This window comes from Nyctereutes procyonoides, unplaced genomic scaffold (genome assembly GCF_905146905.1).
Source record: "Nyctereutes procyonoides isolate TBG_1078 unplaced genomic scaffold, NYPRO_anot_genome, whole genome shotgun sequence".
Taxonomy (NCBI): Eukaryota; Metazoa; Chordata; class Mammalia; order Carnivora; family Canidae; genus Nyctereutes; species Nyctereutes procyonoides.
In genome coordinates this window covers 11,231,799-11,247,424 of record NW_026575041.1, presented here as the reverse complement: position 1 = coordinate 11,247,424, position 15,626 = coordinate 11,231,799, and the positions used below count along the sequence as shown (strand labels likewise).

Here is a 15,626-nt window from a genome sequence, read left to right as displayed (position 1 = left end):
ACAATAGTGTATATTTTTGTGGCACATATACACTAAATATAAAACCTGTAGAATGGAATTATAAATCCAAAACAATAGTTACCTCTGAGAAGACAAAGAAATGAGTGATATTAAAGAGACAGAACCAAAAATAATAATAATAGAACCAAGAAGCTTTAAATCTATAACATTTTATCCTTAAATCAGTGGCATAGAGAATGTTCATTACATTAATCTCTATATATTTCTGCCTAAAATATTTTATAATAAAGAAAAACTGAATGAATTATAAGCAACATATTTATATAACTACAATGGACAATTATAGTAATATATTTAATTAAATGGACAATTATAAGTAACATATTTAAATGTAACATTTGCCCTATAATTTCTTTTTATTCCACTTACTCATTAAATGCTAAAACATTTCAGGGCTTATTACTTACTTTCCTGATCTCTCGGATCACTTCGTTCATACTCAGCCCCTTGGATAAACTGCAAAATGTTCTGCTTAAAGAACCTCTGGGCCAGATCCAATACATTTTCTCCATTATCATTGAAGGCTTTTAAAGCTTGTGTTATACTGTTCATTCTACTGAGTAGGAATTTAAAGCAGTGAAGGTGACCTTCCATGGCTGCTAAGTGAACTATAGGTGAGAGAGAAAAAAATAAATAAATGTTTAAATTGATGATAAAGTAACTTGAAGAAAGAAATAACAACACTGGCTCTCATTCTCACAGGAGGATGACTGTCCCTTTCCTATGTAACAGGAAAATACTCTGAGCAAGGTAACACCTTTTTTTCTGAGCCTACAAGTCTTTACTCGACCTTCAGGTCATGCCAAAGCAACATACTAAATGATTAAAGAGTTACACATACTGTGAATGTACAGACACCAGAGGAGAGACACCAAATAGAAGGCCCCAGAAATGTTCTTGAAAAGTGAAATCTCAATTATGCATCTTATAATTACATGAGAAAATACTTGTTATGTAAGATAGATGATACGTAATTTTTTTTTAACGTTTTGGAAAAAAGTGCAAAAAACAAACCAGGTCACCATGAAAATATGAGTGTTATTTTTATCACTATGGATTTTGTCACTTTTCCATATACATTGATTCTTTTTATTTAAAACAGAAGACTGGATCAAAACTGCAGACAAAGCACACACACTACTTCACCATTTCTATTCTCAATCCTTGAAAATAGAAAAGATATTTTTGAAGCCAAAAAAGACTAGAAAAACAAACAAGAACATCAAGAACACACAACAAATTTTAAGGAAGCCCTGAAAGAAAACATAACTGAATCAGACTAAAGGAGAGCCACAACCCAAAATCTGCAAAAAAATTGGAATACTTCTGGGGTATCACAAGTTTAGAGGCAGTGATTACAAAGAAAAAGGGAGCCTTCACACCTCTGGAGAAGTGACTATTTGGGAAACAACCCAATCAACATACAAACCTTGCCTCTGGAGGATTAGGGCAGTGCCTAAGTGACCAGTATAATGCAGGAGAAACAAGATGTAATAATACCCAAAAGAAAAGCTGCAGGCACACGCCACTCTACACTTTCTCAGATGAACCTAAAAAAAAAAAATTAAAACTCCCCATAAAACTTGAGATTCTTCCAAAAGCTCCTTCATCATATATACACTTAAGTCTTACAGGCATTGTGAACTTAACATAATAAAAACAACTCTCATCGCTCTTGCATACCTTTTCCTTACATAGTTTCCCCCATCTTACTTAATAGGATCTCACTCTTCTCCATGTAGTTCATGCCCAAAACCCTGGAGCCATCCTTGACTCCTTTCTGTCACTCTCAACACCTTCATCAATCAGCAAATTTTATTGGCTCTATCTTTAAAAGAATATACTGACCCCAATTACTTCTCACTATCTTTGTTGCCTCTGCTCTGCTCCAACCAAATAGCAGCATTAAATTATTGCATCAGGCTCCCAACTGCTATATTTCTACCCTTGCTATCCCTATACCCACACTGCAATCTATTACAAACAAAACAGAGAAAATGTTCTTAAATGTAGTCAGATCATGTCACTGCTATGCTCAAAATCTTTCAATGGCTCATGTTACCCTGACCTCATGATCTATTACTTACTCTCTCACTTCTGTTCTAACCATACTGACTCACTGTTACTCAAATACACTCCTGCCTCACAAACTTTAACTTGCTGTTATCTCTTCCTGAAATACTCTTTCCCTGTGATGGTCACAAGACCTGTTCCCTCAACTGCTTCAGTCTTTATCCAATTATCACTTCCCCAGGGAAGTCTTACCTGACCATCCTATTTTAAATTTCTTCCTCTTTAACATTCTACTCCCTTCTCTGATTTTATTCATACACATATCCCTACTTAATCGTAATTTATATTCTTTTGATTATTGTCTCTGTCCCCACCAACACCACCACCGTATGAAGGCAGGGACTTTGTTTTATTTGGTGTGACATCCCTAGCACCAAGAAGAGGGAATGACACATAATAAATACTCAGTAAATAAATGCTGAATTAGTAATTTAAGACAGAGATTTGAATACAAGCAGTCTAGTACTGAAGCCATATTCTTCACCTCTATATTATACTATTAAAAATTAGGGACACCTGGGTGGCTCAGCGGTTGAACATCTGCTTTCAGCTCAAGGCATGATCCGGGTCTAGGGATAGAATCCCACAATGGGCTCCCCGTGGCAAGCCTGCTTCTCCCTCTGCCTAGGTCTCTGCCTCTCTTTGTGTCTTTCATGAATAAGTAAAAAAAAAAAAAAAAAAAAAAAAAAAAAAAAAACACTAAAAATAAATAATAAAAAATAAAAATTATATTCTATATGGTCATAAAAAATTATACATTTTTAAGATTTTATTTATTTATTCATTCATGAGAGACACAGAGAGAAAGAGAGGCAGAGACACAGGCAGAGGGAGAAGCAGGCTCCATACAGGGAGCCCGACGTGGGACTCGATCCTGGGTCTCCAGGATAACACCCTGGGCTGAAGGCAGCCCTAACAGCTAAGCCACCCAGGCTGCCCAAAAATTATACATGTTTTTTTTAATGAGCAGGCAGAAAGACTTAAAAATGATTAGACATATTTAATAAAGAATCAAATAAGAATGAAATTGCCCCCTACCATGTGTTACAGAAAAGTCAACTCCAAGTGGACTGGAAATCCAAATGTGAAGATAAAATAATAAAATTTCTTGACTAAAAAGAATGTCTTCATGATCAAAGAGTATGGAAAGACTTTTTTAACAGGATTCAGAAAGGACTAACCATAAAGGAAGAGTTTATTAAACTTGACTACACTACAGTTAAAACTTCTATCATCAAAAGATATCTGAAAAGAATGAAAAGGCAAGCCATAGAATGGAAAAGATATTTAAATAAAACACATCTAAGTGACAGAAAGCTTGTATCTAGGTTACATAAAGACTCCTACAATTAATTTTTAAAAAGCAAGAAAACTTAATAAAAAATAGGCAAAATATGTGAACTAGTACTGCACAAAAGAAAATAGCCAGGAGTACCTGGTTGGCTGTCAAAAGATCATGCAACTCTTGAATTCAGGTTGTGAGTTCAAGCCTCACATTGGGTATAAGTGTTACTTAAAAAATAAATATATTGTTAAATAAGAAAAACAACAGTAAACATTTTTTAAAAAGAAGAAATAAGATGGCCATTAAGCATATGAAATAATTTTTATAATACTGATCAATAATTATTTTAAATGTAGATAAACTATTAAATACTCCAAAAAACACAGGGTGAGTGAATGGATAAAAAACAAGACCACCTATATGCTGCCTATAAGAAACGCATTTCAGACCTAAAGACACATACAGACTGAAAGGAAAAGATGGAAAAAGATACTTCACACACTATTGGAGGTAGGGGGACAAAAGAGCTGGAGTAGAAATACTTTCACCAGACAAAATAGACTTTAAAACAAAGACTAATATTACTCAGCCATTAGAAACGACAAATACCCACCATTTGCTTCGACGTGGATGGAACTGGAAGGTATTATACTGAGTGAAATAAGTCAACTGGAGAAAGACAAACATTATATGGTCTCATTCATTTGGGGAATATAAAAAATAGTGAAAGAGTATAAAGGGGAAAGGAGAGAAAATGAGTGAAAATATCAGTGAGAGTGACAAAACATGAGAGACACCTAACTCTGGGAAACAAACAAGGGGTAGTGGAAAGGGAGGTGGGCGGGGGGTTGGGGTGACTGTGTGATGGGCACTGAGGGGGGCACTTGGCGGGATGAGCACTGGGTGTTATGCTATATGTTGGCAAATTGAACTCCAATTTTAAAAAATAAATAAATTAAAAAAAAAAACAAAGACTATACAATAAACAAATGACATTACATAATGATAAATACTCATGCAATAAGAGAATTTAACAACTGTAAATATCTACGCACCCAACACTGGAGCACCTAAATACATAAAGCAAATAGAACAGACTTAAAGGGAGAAATTGATAGTAATACAGTAATAGAAAGGGACTTTAAAACCTCACATCGGGATCCCTGGGTGCCGCAGCGGTTTAGCGCCTGCCTTTGGCCCAGGGCGCGATCCTGGAGACCCGGGATCGAATCCCACATCGGGCTCCCGGTGCATGGAGCCTGCTTCTCCCTCTGCCTGTGTCTCTGCCTCTCTCTCTCTCTCTCTCTGTGACTATCATAAATAAATAAATTTTAAAAATAAATAAATAAAACCTCACAACAATGGATAGATCATCCAGGATGAAACCAATAAGGAAATAGTGGCTTTGAACAACAGATTAGACGAGACGGACTTAACAGATACATATAGAATATTCCACCCCAAAACAGCAGAATACTCATTTACTTCAAGTGCACATGAACATTCTCCAGGACAGATCAGGTTTGGCCACAAATCTCAATATAAATTTAAGAAGATAGAAATCATATTAATTCTCTCTTCCAACTACAATAGTATAAAACTAGAAATCAAGCACAAGAAAAAAATGGAAAACACCACAAATATGTGGAGGCTAAATAGTATGCTCCTAAACAACCAATGGATCAACAAATAAATCAAAAAGGAAATTAAAATACACATGAAGACAACAGAAAATTGAAAGCAAAATCTTTGGGATGCTCCAAAAGCAGTTCTAAGAGGAGAGTTTATAGGGATATAGGCCTTCCTCAAGAAACAAGAAAAATCTCAATCTAAACCTACACCTAAAGGAACTAGAAAAAGAATAACAAAGCCCAAAGTCTGCAGAAGGAAATAATAAAGATGAAAGAAGAAATGAATGAAAGAGAGACAAAAAAGTAACAATTGTAATAATAAGAAAAGATTAATGAAACCTAACAGCTAGTTCTCTGAATAAAACTGATAAACCTTTAACCACACTCATCAAGAGAGAACTCAAAATCAGAAACCACATGGTAAAGGGGCACCTGACTGGCTTAGTCATTAGAGCACATGACTCTTGATCTCAGGGTTATGAGTTCAAGCCCCATGTTCAGTGTAGAGATTACTTAAAATTTTTTAAAATCTTTTAAAAAATGAGGGGCACCTGGGTGGATCAGTGATTGAGAGTCTGCCTTTGGCTCAGGTTGTGATCCCAGGGTCCTGGGATCAAGTCCTACAACAGGCTCCCTGTAGGGAGCCTGCTTCTCCCTCTACCTATGTCTCTGTCTCCCTCTCTGTGTCTCTCATGAATAAATAAATAAAATCTTTAAAAAATAGGGGATCCCTGGGTGGCTCAGCAGTTTAGCACCTGCCTTCGGCCCAGGGCGTGATCCTGGAGTCCTGAGATCGAGTCCCATGTCGGGCTCCTGCATGGGGCCTGCTTCTCCCTCTGCCTATGTCTCTGCGCCTCTCTCTCTCTCTTTATGTGTCTCTCATGAATAAATAAATAAAATCTTAAAAATATATATTTTAAAAATATATTTTTAAAGATGAAATGAAATGAGAGAAATAACAACTGACAGCACAAATATAAAAATTGTATGAATGATTATGAAAAATTATATGTCAAATAATTGGAGAACCTAGAAAAAAAGGATAAATTCCTAGAAATATAAAACATTCCAGAACTAAATCAGGAAGAAATAAAAAATTTGAACACACTATTTACTAGTAAAAAATTGAACTGGTAATCAAAAAAAAAAACTCCCAACATGGGGATCCCTGGGTGGCTCAGTGGTTTAGCACCTGCCTTTGGCCTGGGGTGTGGTCCTGGAGTCCCAGAATTGAGTCCTACATCGGGCTCCCTGCATGGAGCCTGCTTCTCCCTCTGCCTGTGTGTGTGTCTCTCTCTCTCTCTCTCTCTCTCTCTCTCTCTCTCTCTCGTCAATAAATAAAATCTTAAAAAAAAAAAAAACTCCCAACCAAAAAATGTCCAGGATTAGATGGATTTACAAGAAGGAAGAGTTAACATCTATTCTCCTCATAATATTCCAAAATATAGAAGAGGAAGGAAAACTTCCAAATTCATTCTTCAAGACCAGCATTACCCTAATACCAAAACCAAAGACACTATAAAAAGAACTATAGGCCTGTATCTCTGATAAACATAGAGAAAAAATTCTCAACAAAATATTAGGAAATTGAAATCAATAATTCATTGAAAAGCTCATTCACCACAATAAAATGGGATTTATTCTAGGGAGGAAGGATGGTTCAAATTTGCAAATCCATCAATGTGAAACATAACATTAATAGGAGGGAGGATAAAAATGATAAGATCATTTCACTAGATATAGAAAAAGCATTTGACAAAATACAACATCCATTCATGATAAAAACTCTCATCACATAGGTGGAATAGAAACATCTCAACCTCATAAAAACCATATATGACATATCCACATCCAAAATCATACTCAATGCTGAAAAACAGCTTTTCCTCTAGATCAGGAACAAACCAAGAATGTCCACTTTCACCACTTTAATTCAACATACTACTTGAAGTCCTAACTACAGCAATCAGACAAGAAAAATAAAAGGCATCTAACTCAGTATGGAACTAAACTGTCATTATTTGCAGATGACATGATACTACACATAAAGAAAACCCTAAAGACTCCACCAAAACACTTAGAATAAAGTTAGTAAAATTGCAGGATACAAAATATACAGCAATCAGTTGCATTTCTATACACCAATAATGAAGCAGCAGAAATAATAGAAAACAATTTCATCTACAATTGCACCAAAAAGGATACCTAGGAATAAATTTAACCAACGAGATGAAAGACTTTTACTCCGAAACTGTAAGATGTCAGTGAAAGAAACTGAAGATGACACAAACAAATGGAAAAATAGGCTCATGGACTGGAAAAATTAATATTGGTAAAATGTTCATACTACCCAAAGCAAACTACAGACTCAATGCAATCTCTATCAAAATAACCAACAGAAAAAATAATCCTAAAATTTGAATAGAACCACAAAAAAAAAAAAAGTAGCTGAAGTAATCTTGCAAAAGAAGAACAAAGCTAGAGACATCACAATCCCATAGTTCAAGAATAAGTGCAAAGCTACAGCAATAAAAACAATATGGTAACAGCACAAAACAGACACACAGATCAATGGAACAGAAGAGAGAGCCCAGAAAGAAATCCACAATTACACAACTAATCTATGACAAAGGAGGCAAGAATACACAATGGGGAAAAGACAATCTCTTCAAAAATTGCACTAAGAAAACTGGACAGCCACAGGCAAAAAGATATAACTAGATCACTTTTTTACACCATATACAAAAATAAACTCAAAATGGATTAAAGAACTAAATATGAGACCTGAAATCATAAAATTCCTAAAAGAGGGCAGCCTGGGTGGCTCAGCGATTTATCTCTGCCTTCAGCCCAGGGCGTGGTCCTGGAGGCCTGGGATCGAGTCCCACGTCGGACTCCCTGCATGGAGCCTGCTTCTTCCCTCTGCCTGTGTCTCTCTCTGCCTCTGCCCCTCTCTCTCGCTCTCTCTCATTCTCTCTGTGTGTCTCTCACAAATAAATCTTTTTTAAAAAAATCTTTAAAATTAAAAAAAAAAAAACTCCTAAAAGAAAACACAGGCAGTAATCTCTTCAACTCGGGCCTTAGCAACATATTTATGGATATATCTCATGGGTGAAATGAAATGAAATATGAAATGAAATGAAATGAAATGAAATGAAATGAAATAATAAAATAAAATAAAATAAAATAAAATAAAATAAAATAAAATAAAATAAAATAAAATAAAATAAAATAAAATAAAATAAAATAAAATAAAATAAAATAAAATAAAATAAAATAAAATAGTGGGACTATACCAAAATAAAAAGCTTTTGCACAGCAAAGGAAACCATCAACAAAACAAAAAGCAACCTACTGAATGGATGAAGATATCTACAAATGATATCCAGTAAGGGTTTAAATAACCAAAATATATAAAGAATTTATACAACTCAACACTAAAAACACAAATAAATCAATTAAAAATGGGCAGATCTGAATAGACATTTTCCAAAGAAGATGTACAGATGGCCAACAGACACATGAAAAGATGCTTAACATTACTCATCATCAGGGAAATGCAAATCAAAACCACAATGAGATATCACCTCATACCAGTCAAAATGGCTAGTGTCAAAAGTAAAAAGAAATAAGTTTCGGAGAGAATCTGAAGAAAAGAGACCTCTCATGTACTGTTGGTACAAATCTAAATTGGCACAACTACTATGGAAAACAGAGGTTTGGACATGACACTCTACATAGAAAACCCAAAAGCCTCCACCCCAAGATTGCTAGAACTCATACAGCAATTTGGTAGCGTGGCAGGATACATAATCAATGCCCAGAAATCAATGGCATTTCTATACACTAACAATGAGACTGAAGAAAGAGAAATTAAGGAGTCAATCCCATTTACAATTGCACCCAAAAGCATAAGATACCTAGGAATAAACCTAACCAAAGAGGTAAAGGATCTATACCCTAAAAACTATAGAACACTTCTGAAAGAAATTGAGGAAGACACAAAGAGATGGAAAAATATTCCATGCTCATGGATTGGAGGAATTAATATTGTGAAAATGTCAATGTTACTCAGGGCAATTTACATGTTTAATGCAATCCCTATCAAAATACCATGGACTTTCTTCAGAGAGTTAGAACAAATTATTTTAAGATTTGTGTGGAATCAGAAAAGACCCCGAATAGCCAGGGGAATTTTAAAAAAGAAAACCATATCTGGGGGCATCACAATGCCAGATTTCAGGTTGTACTACAAAGCTGTGGTCAAGACAGTGTGGTACAAAAAAAAAAAAAAAAAAAGACAGTGTGGTACTGGCACAAAAACAGACACATAGATCAATGGAACAGAATAGAGAACCGAGAAGTGGACCCTGAACTTTACGGTCAACTAATATTCGATAAAGGAGGAAAGACGATACACTGGAAGAAAGACAGTCTCTTCAATAAATGGTGCTGGGAAAATTGGACATCCACATGCAGAAGAATGAAACTAGACCACTCTCTTGCACCATACACAAAGATAAACTCAAAATGGATGAAAGATCTAAATGTGAGACAAGAATCCATCAAAATCCTAGAGGAGAACACAGGCAACACCCTTTTTGAACTTGGCCACAGTAACTTCTTGCAAGATACATCCACGAAGGCAAAAGAAACAAAAGCAAAAATGAACTATTGGGACTTCATCAAGATAAGAAGCTTTTGCACAGCAAAGGATACAGTCAACAAAACTCAAAGACAACCTACAGAATGGGAGAAGATATTTGCAAATAACATATCAGATAAAGGGCTAGTTTCCAAAATCTATAAAGAACTTATTAAACTCAACAGCAAAGAAACAAACAATCCAATCATGAAATGGGCAAAAGACATGAAGAGAAATCTCACAGAGGAAGACATAGACATGGCCAACATGCACATGAGAAAATGCTCTGCATCACTTGCCATCAGGGAAATACAAATCAAAACCACAATGAGATACCACCTCACACCAGTGAGAATGGGGAAAATTAACAAGGCAGGAAACAACAAATGTTGGAGAGGATGCGGAGAAAAGGGAACCCTCTTACACTGCCTGGTGGGAATGTGAACTGGTGCAGCCACTCTGGAAAACTGTGTGGAGGTTCCTCAAAGAATTAAAAATAGACCTGCCCTACGACCCAGCAATTGCACTGTTAGGGATTTACCCCAAAGATTCAGATGCAATGAAACGCCGGGATACCTGCACCCCGATGTTTCTAGCAGCCATGTCCAAATAGCCAAACTGTGGAAGGAGCCTCGGTGCCCATGGAAAGATGAATGGATAAAGAAGATGTGGTTTGTGTATACAATGGAATATTACTCAGCCATTAGAAACGACAAATACCCACCATTTGCTTCAACGTGGATGGAACTGGAGGGTGTTATGCTGAGTGAAGTAAGTCAATCGGAGAAGGACAAACAGTGTATGTTCTCATTCATTTGGGGAATATGAATAATAGTGAAAGGGAATATAAGGGAAGGGAGAAGAAATGTGTGGGAAATATCAGAAAGGGACACAGAACATAAAGACTCCTAACTCTGGGAAGCGAACTGGGGGTGGTGGAAGGGGAGGAGGAAGGGGGATGGGGGTGAATGGGTGACGGGCACTGAGGGGGACACTTGACGGGATGAGCACTGGGTGTTATTCTGTATGTTGGTAAATTGAACACCAATAAAAATTAATTTATTAAAAATATATATATAAAAAAATAAAAAAAGAAAACAGAGGTTTGGGGGTTTGGGTTTTTTTTTTTTTTAGAAACCAAAAAAATGAAAAATAAAAATGCCATATGATCCAGTAATTCCACTACTAGGTATTTATCCAAAGAAAATGAAAACACTAATTCTAAAAAATATATTATATGCACCGCTAAGTTTATTGCAGCCTTATTTTCAATAGCCAAGATATGGAAATAATCTAAGTGTCCATAGACAGATGAATGGATATAGAAGTGGTATATAAATATATAGAGATATATACGCACAATGGGATATTATTCAGCCATAAAAAGTATGAATGATACCTTGCCATTTTCAACAAAATGGATGGAACTAGAGTATTTTGTTTTTTTGTTTTTTGTTTTGTTTTTTGGAACTAGAGTATTTTGCTAAGTAATATCAGTCAGAGAAAGATAACACATGATGTCCCTTATGTGTGAAATCTGAAAGACAAAACAGGAAAGAAAAAAAAGACAGACTCATAACTACAGAGAATAATATGGTGCTAGGGAGAAGGGTTGAAGGGATGGGAGAAAGAGGTAAAGGAGATTAAGAGATACAAACTTCCAGTTACAAAATAAGTAAGTCATGGAAATTAAAACTATAGCATAGGAAATATAGTCAATAATATTATAATAATGTATGGTGACAGATGATACTTATGGTAAATACTGGTAATATATGGAATTGTCAAATCAATATGCTATACACCTGAAACTAATAAAGTACATATGTCAATCATATCTCAATTAAAAAAAGGGTGGGGAGAGACAGGTACAAACTTCCAGAAAAAAAAATGGTGTTCTAAATAATTAATCAAAGAAAATGTTAATTAAAACCACAATGAAGGGCAGCCCCGGTGGCGCAGCTGTTTAGCCCGCGGCATGATCCTGGAGACCTGGGATCAAGTCCCACGTCGGGCTCCCTGCATGGGGCCTGCTCTCCCTCTGCCTGTGTCTCTGCCTCTCTCTCTCTCGCTCTGTATCTCTCATGAGTAAATAAAATAAAATCTTTTTAAAAAAAATTTTTTAATAAAAGGAAATAAAACCACAATGAAGTATTACACCCAAAAGAATGACTAAAACAAGACAAAAAAATGTAAAAGCAAAACATTAATTTCAAATATACAAAAATTAAGAGTTCTTACCAACACATCTCTACTTTATGAACAGTAAAGGGTGTATTCCAGAAAGAAGCAAAACAATCCCAGACAGTAGTGTAAAGGGATGGAAGATGAGGCCAAGGAGGTAGGTAAGAGCCAAATTAGGAATATATAGCATGCCAAGCTAAGAAATCAGAGCTCCATAGCAATGTAGGGAGTTTTTAGGTGACAAAATGATTTGATCAAACCTGTTCATATCATTCTGCCTGGATGGTCCCTTCATTTGTTTGCTACTTAAGATTCTTTTAAGACATAATACAAGAATTATTTTTAATAATCATCACTCCATTCTCACTATGATCTATCCCTCTTCCAAATTTCTACAGCACCTCTTGGAAGAAGACAGGGTGTTTAGAGTATAGGTCTCAATTGGCCAGCTAATCACAGCCTAGCCAACTGCAGTTGGCAAATTAACTCAAATACACTAGTGTCTACTGTTTATAATATTATTTATAAACAGCAGTCTGGGAGGTGGAGCTGTATGAAGTTAAAAAATAATAACATTAGACAGCAGATGAAGGAAATAGCTGGTGGAAGAGTAAATCCAAGTTCAATTTTGCCAATTTCTCTTTTGCTGATATGGTTTCAGAAAGAAATTAATCACATGAGAAGTACATAACATAGGTATAAGAGTAAAAAATGCTCAGGCCAACAAATTTAGTTTTCTGAAGGATTGTTAGAATGATGAGTTTAAATTTCTTAAATGCAATCATTAAGTTTACATTAATGAAAAACCAAAACATTCACTTTTGTGAATACCTGGAAGGTTTCCATTGTAGTCCACATCTTCTATGCCACATCCCCATTTAACTAGAAGTTGCAAACAGCCAAGCCGCCCGTGAAAAGCTGCATAGTGCACAGGTTTCCATTCTCTCTTATCAGTCACACTGGGATCCTAGAGGTAACATTCACAAGAACTCAGTTTCTTTCCATTTGTAGAAGAAATACTAAGTCTAGCAGTTTAATTCTGCAGTTGAAAATTGGAGGTGTTCTTAAAAATATAAAGCAAAAAATAAATGTAATAGAAAAATTTACTATAATCACTGATTTAAACATATGAATAAGATACTAATGAAATTTTATTAGTCTTTTTATTTATTTTTTAAAGATTTATTTATTTATTTATGATAAACAGAGAGAGCGAGGCAGAGACACAGGAGGAGGGAGAAGCAGGCTCCTTGCCGGGAGCCTGATGCAGGACTCGATCCTGGGACTCTAGGATCGAGCCCTGAGCCAAAGGCAGGTGCTGAACCGCTGAGCCACCCAGGGATCCCCTAAATAGTCTTTTTAAAAAGAACTTTACTAGATCCATAAAAATAGTTTTTCTTCAAAGATTTTATTTTTTTCAGAGAGAGAGAGAACATAAGCATGAGCCGAGGCAGGGGCAGAAGGAGCAGCAGACTCCCTGCTGAGTGGAGAGCCTGACATAGGGCTCCATCCCAAGACCCTGGGATAATAACCTGAACGAAAGGCAGATGCTTAATCCACTAAACCATCAAGGCATCACTAAAAATAGTTTTTAAAAAGGAACGTGGGATGCCTTGGATGGCTTGGTGGTTGAGCATGTGCCTTCGGCTCAGGCTGTGATCCCAGAGTTTCCTCAATCCCAGGATCGAGTCCCCTATCAGGCTCCCTGTATGGAGCCAGCCTCTCCCTCCGCCTATGTCTCTGCCTCTCTCTCTGTGTCTCTCATGAATAAATAAATAAAATATTTCTAAAATAAATAAAAAATAAAAAGGAACTTAACTAGAGGTGCCTGGGTGGTACAGTTAGTTAAGCGCCCAACCCTTGGTTTCAGCTGGGGTCATGGTGTTGGGGTCATGGAATCCAGCTGAGTCAGACTCCATGCTTAGCACGGGGTCTACCTGGGATCTCTCCCTCTCCTTCTGCCCGCCCCCCCCCACTGTGTTTTTCTCTCTCTCTCTCTCTCAAATAAATATATAAATATATAAATCACAGGGCATCTGGGTCATGCAGTCCATTGAGTGTCAGGCTTGGTTTTGGCTCAGGGCATGATCTCATGGTTGTGGGGGAAAAGCCCCATGTTGGGCTCCATGCTCAGAATAGAATCTGCTTGATATTCCCTCTCCCTCTGACCCTCTCACTCACGTTCTCTCTAAAATAAATAAATCTTTTAAAATAAATAAAACTTTTTAAAAAATAGAACATAACTGGCCACTGTACCGGTCATAGGTTCCTGATCAATAAAATGAAAGAGATGGATTCAAATGATGCAATTATATCCTTGAATGTATAAACAAAGAGTAAATGAAAAAAAAAAACTTAACAGGCCCTTCACTTTTTCTCTAACTATAGAAACACCAGCTCTTACCATAATGTCTTCGATACAAGTAGTTATTTTCTTATAAGTTATTTTTTTTTACAATGACTGGGTAATACTGAAAATAAGTATCACAATAAATGAAATTTCTGGGGATAAAAATCACTTTCTAAATTAGTTTATGAACAAACAGGTAAACACACAGAAATTCAGAAAGATTTACAATGACTGGTTCAGATGAGTTTAGAAGCTTCAAATTCTTCCCAAACTCTGAACTGAAGAACCCATCTGAAATACTTTGTGCTGCTAAACTGGGTCTTTTTGAAGCTTTATCTAAATTATTGCTCCCATGTTTAAAGACAGAAGAGCAAGAGAGAGAGATCATATTACTTCTCCAAAGTCATATAAGGGCTTTAAAAAGTCAGAAAGAAGTAACTAGGCTACCAATTGCTACTCCATTTATAGGATTACACATTCTCACATGTTAATAGGAATCTCTTACCACTCCACTTCGGAGCATTATTTGTAAAGTGAAAGAATGTCCATGTGTTGCAGCAAGGTGTAAAGGAGTGCATCCACGATCATCTTGAGCTGCCAAATTTGCCCCATTGATTATGAGTGCCTAAAAACAGAAAAATAGAAGTTTGCATAAATATATGTTAAATCATAAGTGTGATGTAATAGGCATTTTTATATAAGTAATAATGTAACATTATTATATAAGTTCTTACAGATGTGCCACAAAGTATGAGAAATTCTTAGTTAATCCTAAGAAAATGTTTGAGATCCTTTTTAACCATGCCTACAAGGTATTTATAATACCTGATTTCACATTCTAATTAGAGCATATAATTTATAAGGCACACTTTTCAGAAAGATTAATAACCACTAAGTTAAATACTTCAATGCTAAGCTAATAAGCTGAAAAGTAAACTTCCACTATTTCTTTTTAAGACTTTATTTATTTATTCATGAGAGACACACAGAGAGAGAGAGAGAGAGAGAGAGAGAGGCAGAGACACAGAGGGAGAAGCAGGCTCCATGCAGGGAGTCTGACGTGGGACTCGGTCCCGGGTCTCCACAATCACGCCCTGGGCTGAAGGCGGTGCTAAACCGCTGAGCCACCTGGGCTGCCCAACTTCCACTATTTCAAAAGGGGAATCTTTTATTAACTGGGTTTTTAATATACTTTGTAAAAGGATTTCATTATTAGAGTAACTAGTTCTAGCTCCAAATCAAATTTCTAACTGCATCTGAGGAAATTCCATCTGAAATTATAATTGGCCTAGTTTCTGTCTATGAATTATATCATATACACAGCACACCCCTCTATATAATATATCAAGTAATCAAAAAATATATATCAAGTAATCTGTTTATAAGAATTATTAGTTAATATTTGTTAGTTTTACTCCCATAGACTTGCTTTTTTTT

The 15,626-nt window shown here is 36.0% G+C and overlaps 1 protein-coding gene across 5 annotated transcripts in view; it reads right to left on the bottom strand.

Annotated features, from left to right (window-relative positions):
• Positions 1–15,626, bottom strand: part of ANKRD42 (ankyrin repeat domain 42) — a 61,648-nt gene that overhangs the window by 35,587 nt on the left and 10,435 nt on the right. For all 5 annotated transcript variants that reach the window (XR_008663844.1, XM_055320419.1, XM_055320420.1 and 2 more), the window contains 3 exons: positions 14,695–14,814; positions 12,671–12,806; positions 429–629 (listed from right to left, as the gene is read on the bottom strand). Coding sequence is in view for 4 of the 5 variants with exons in the window: in XM_055320419.1 (XP_055176394.1) it covers positions 429–629; positions 12,671–12,806; positions 14,695–14,814 (457 nt within the window). In the remaining variant the exon portion in view is untranslated. The remainder of the gene's footprint in view (positions 1–428; positions 630–12,670; positions 12,807–14,694; positions 14,815–15,626) is intronic.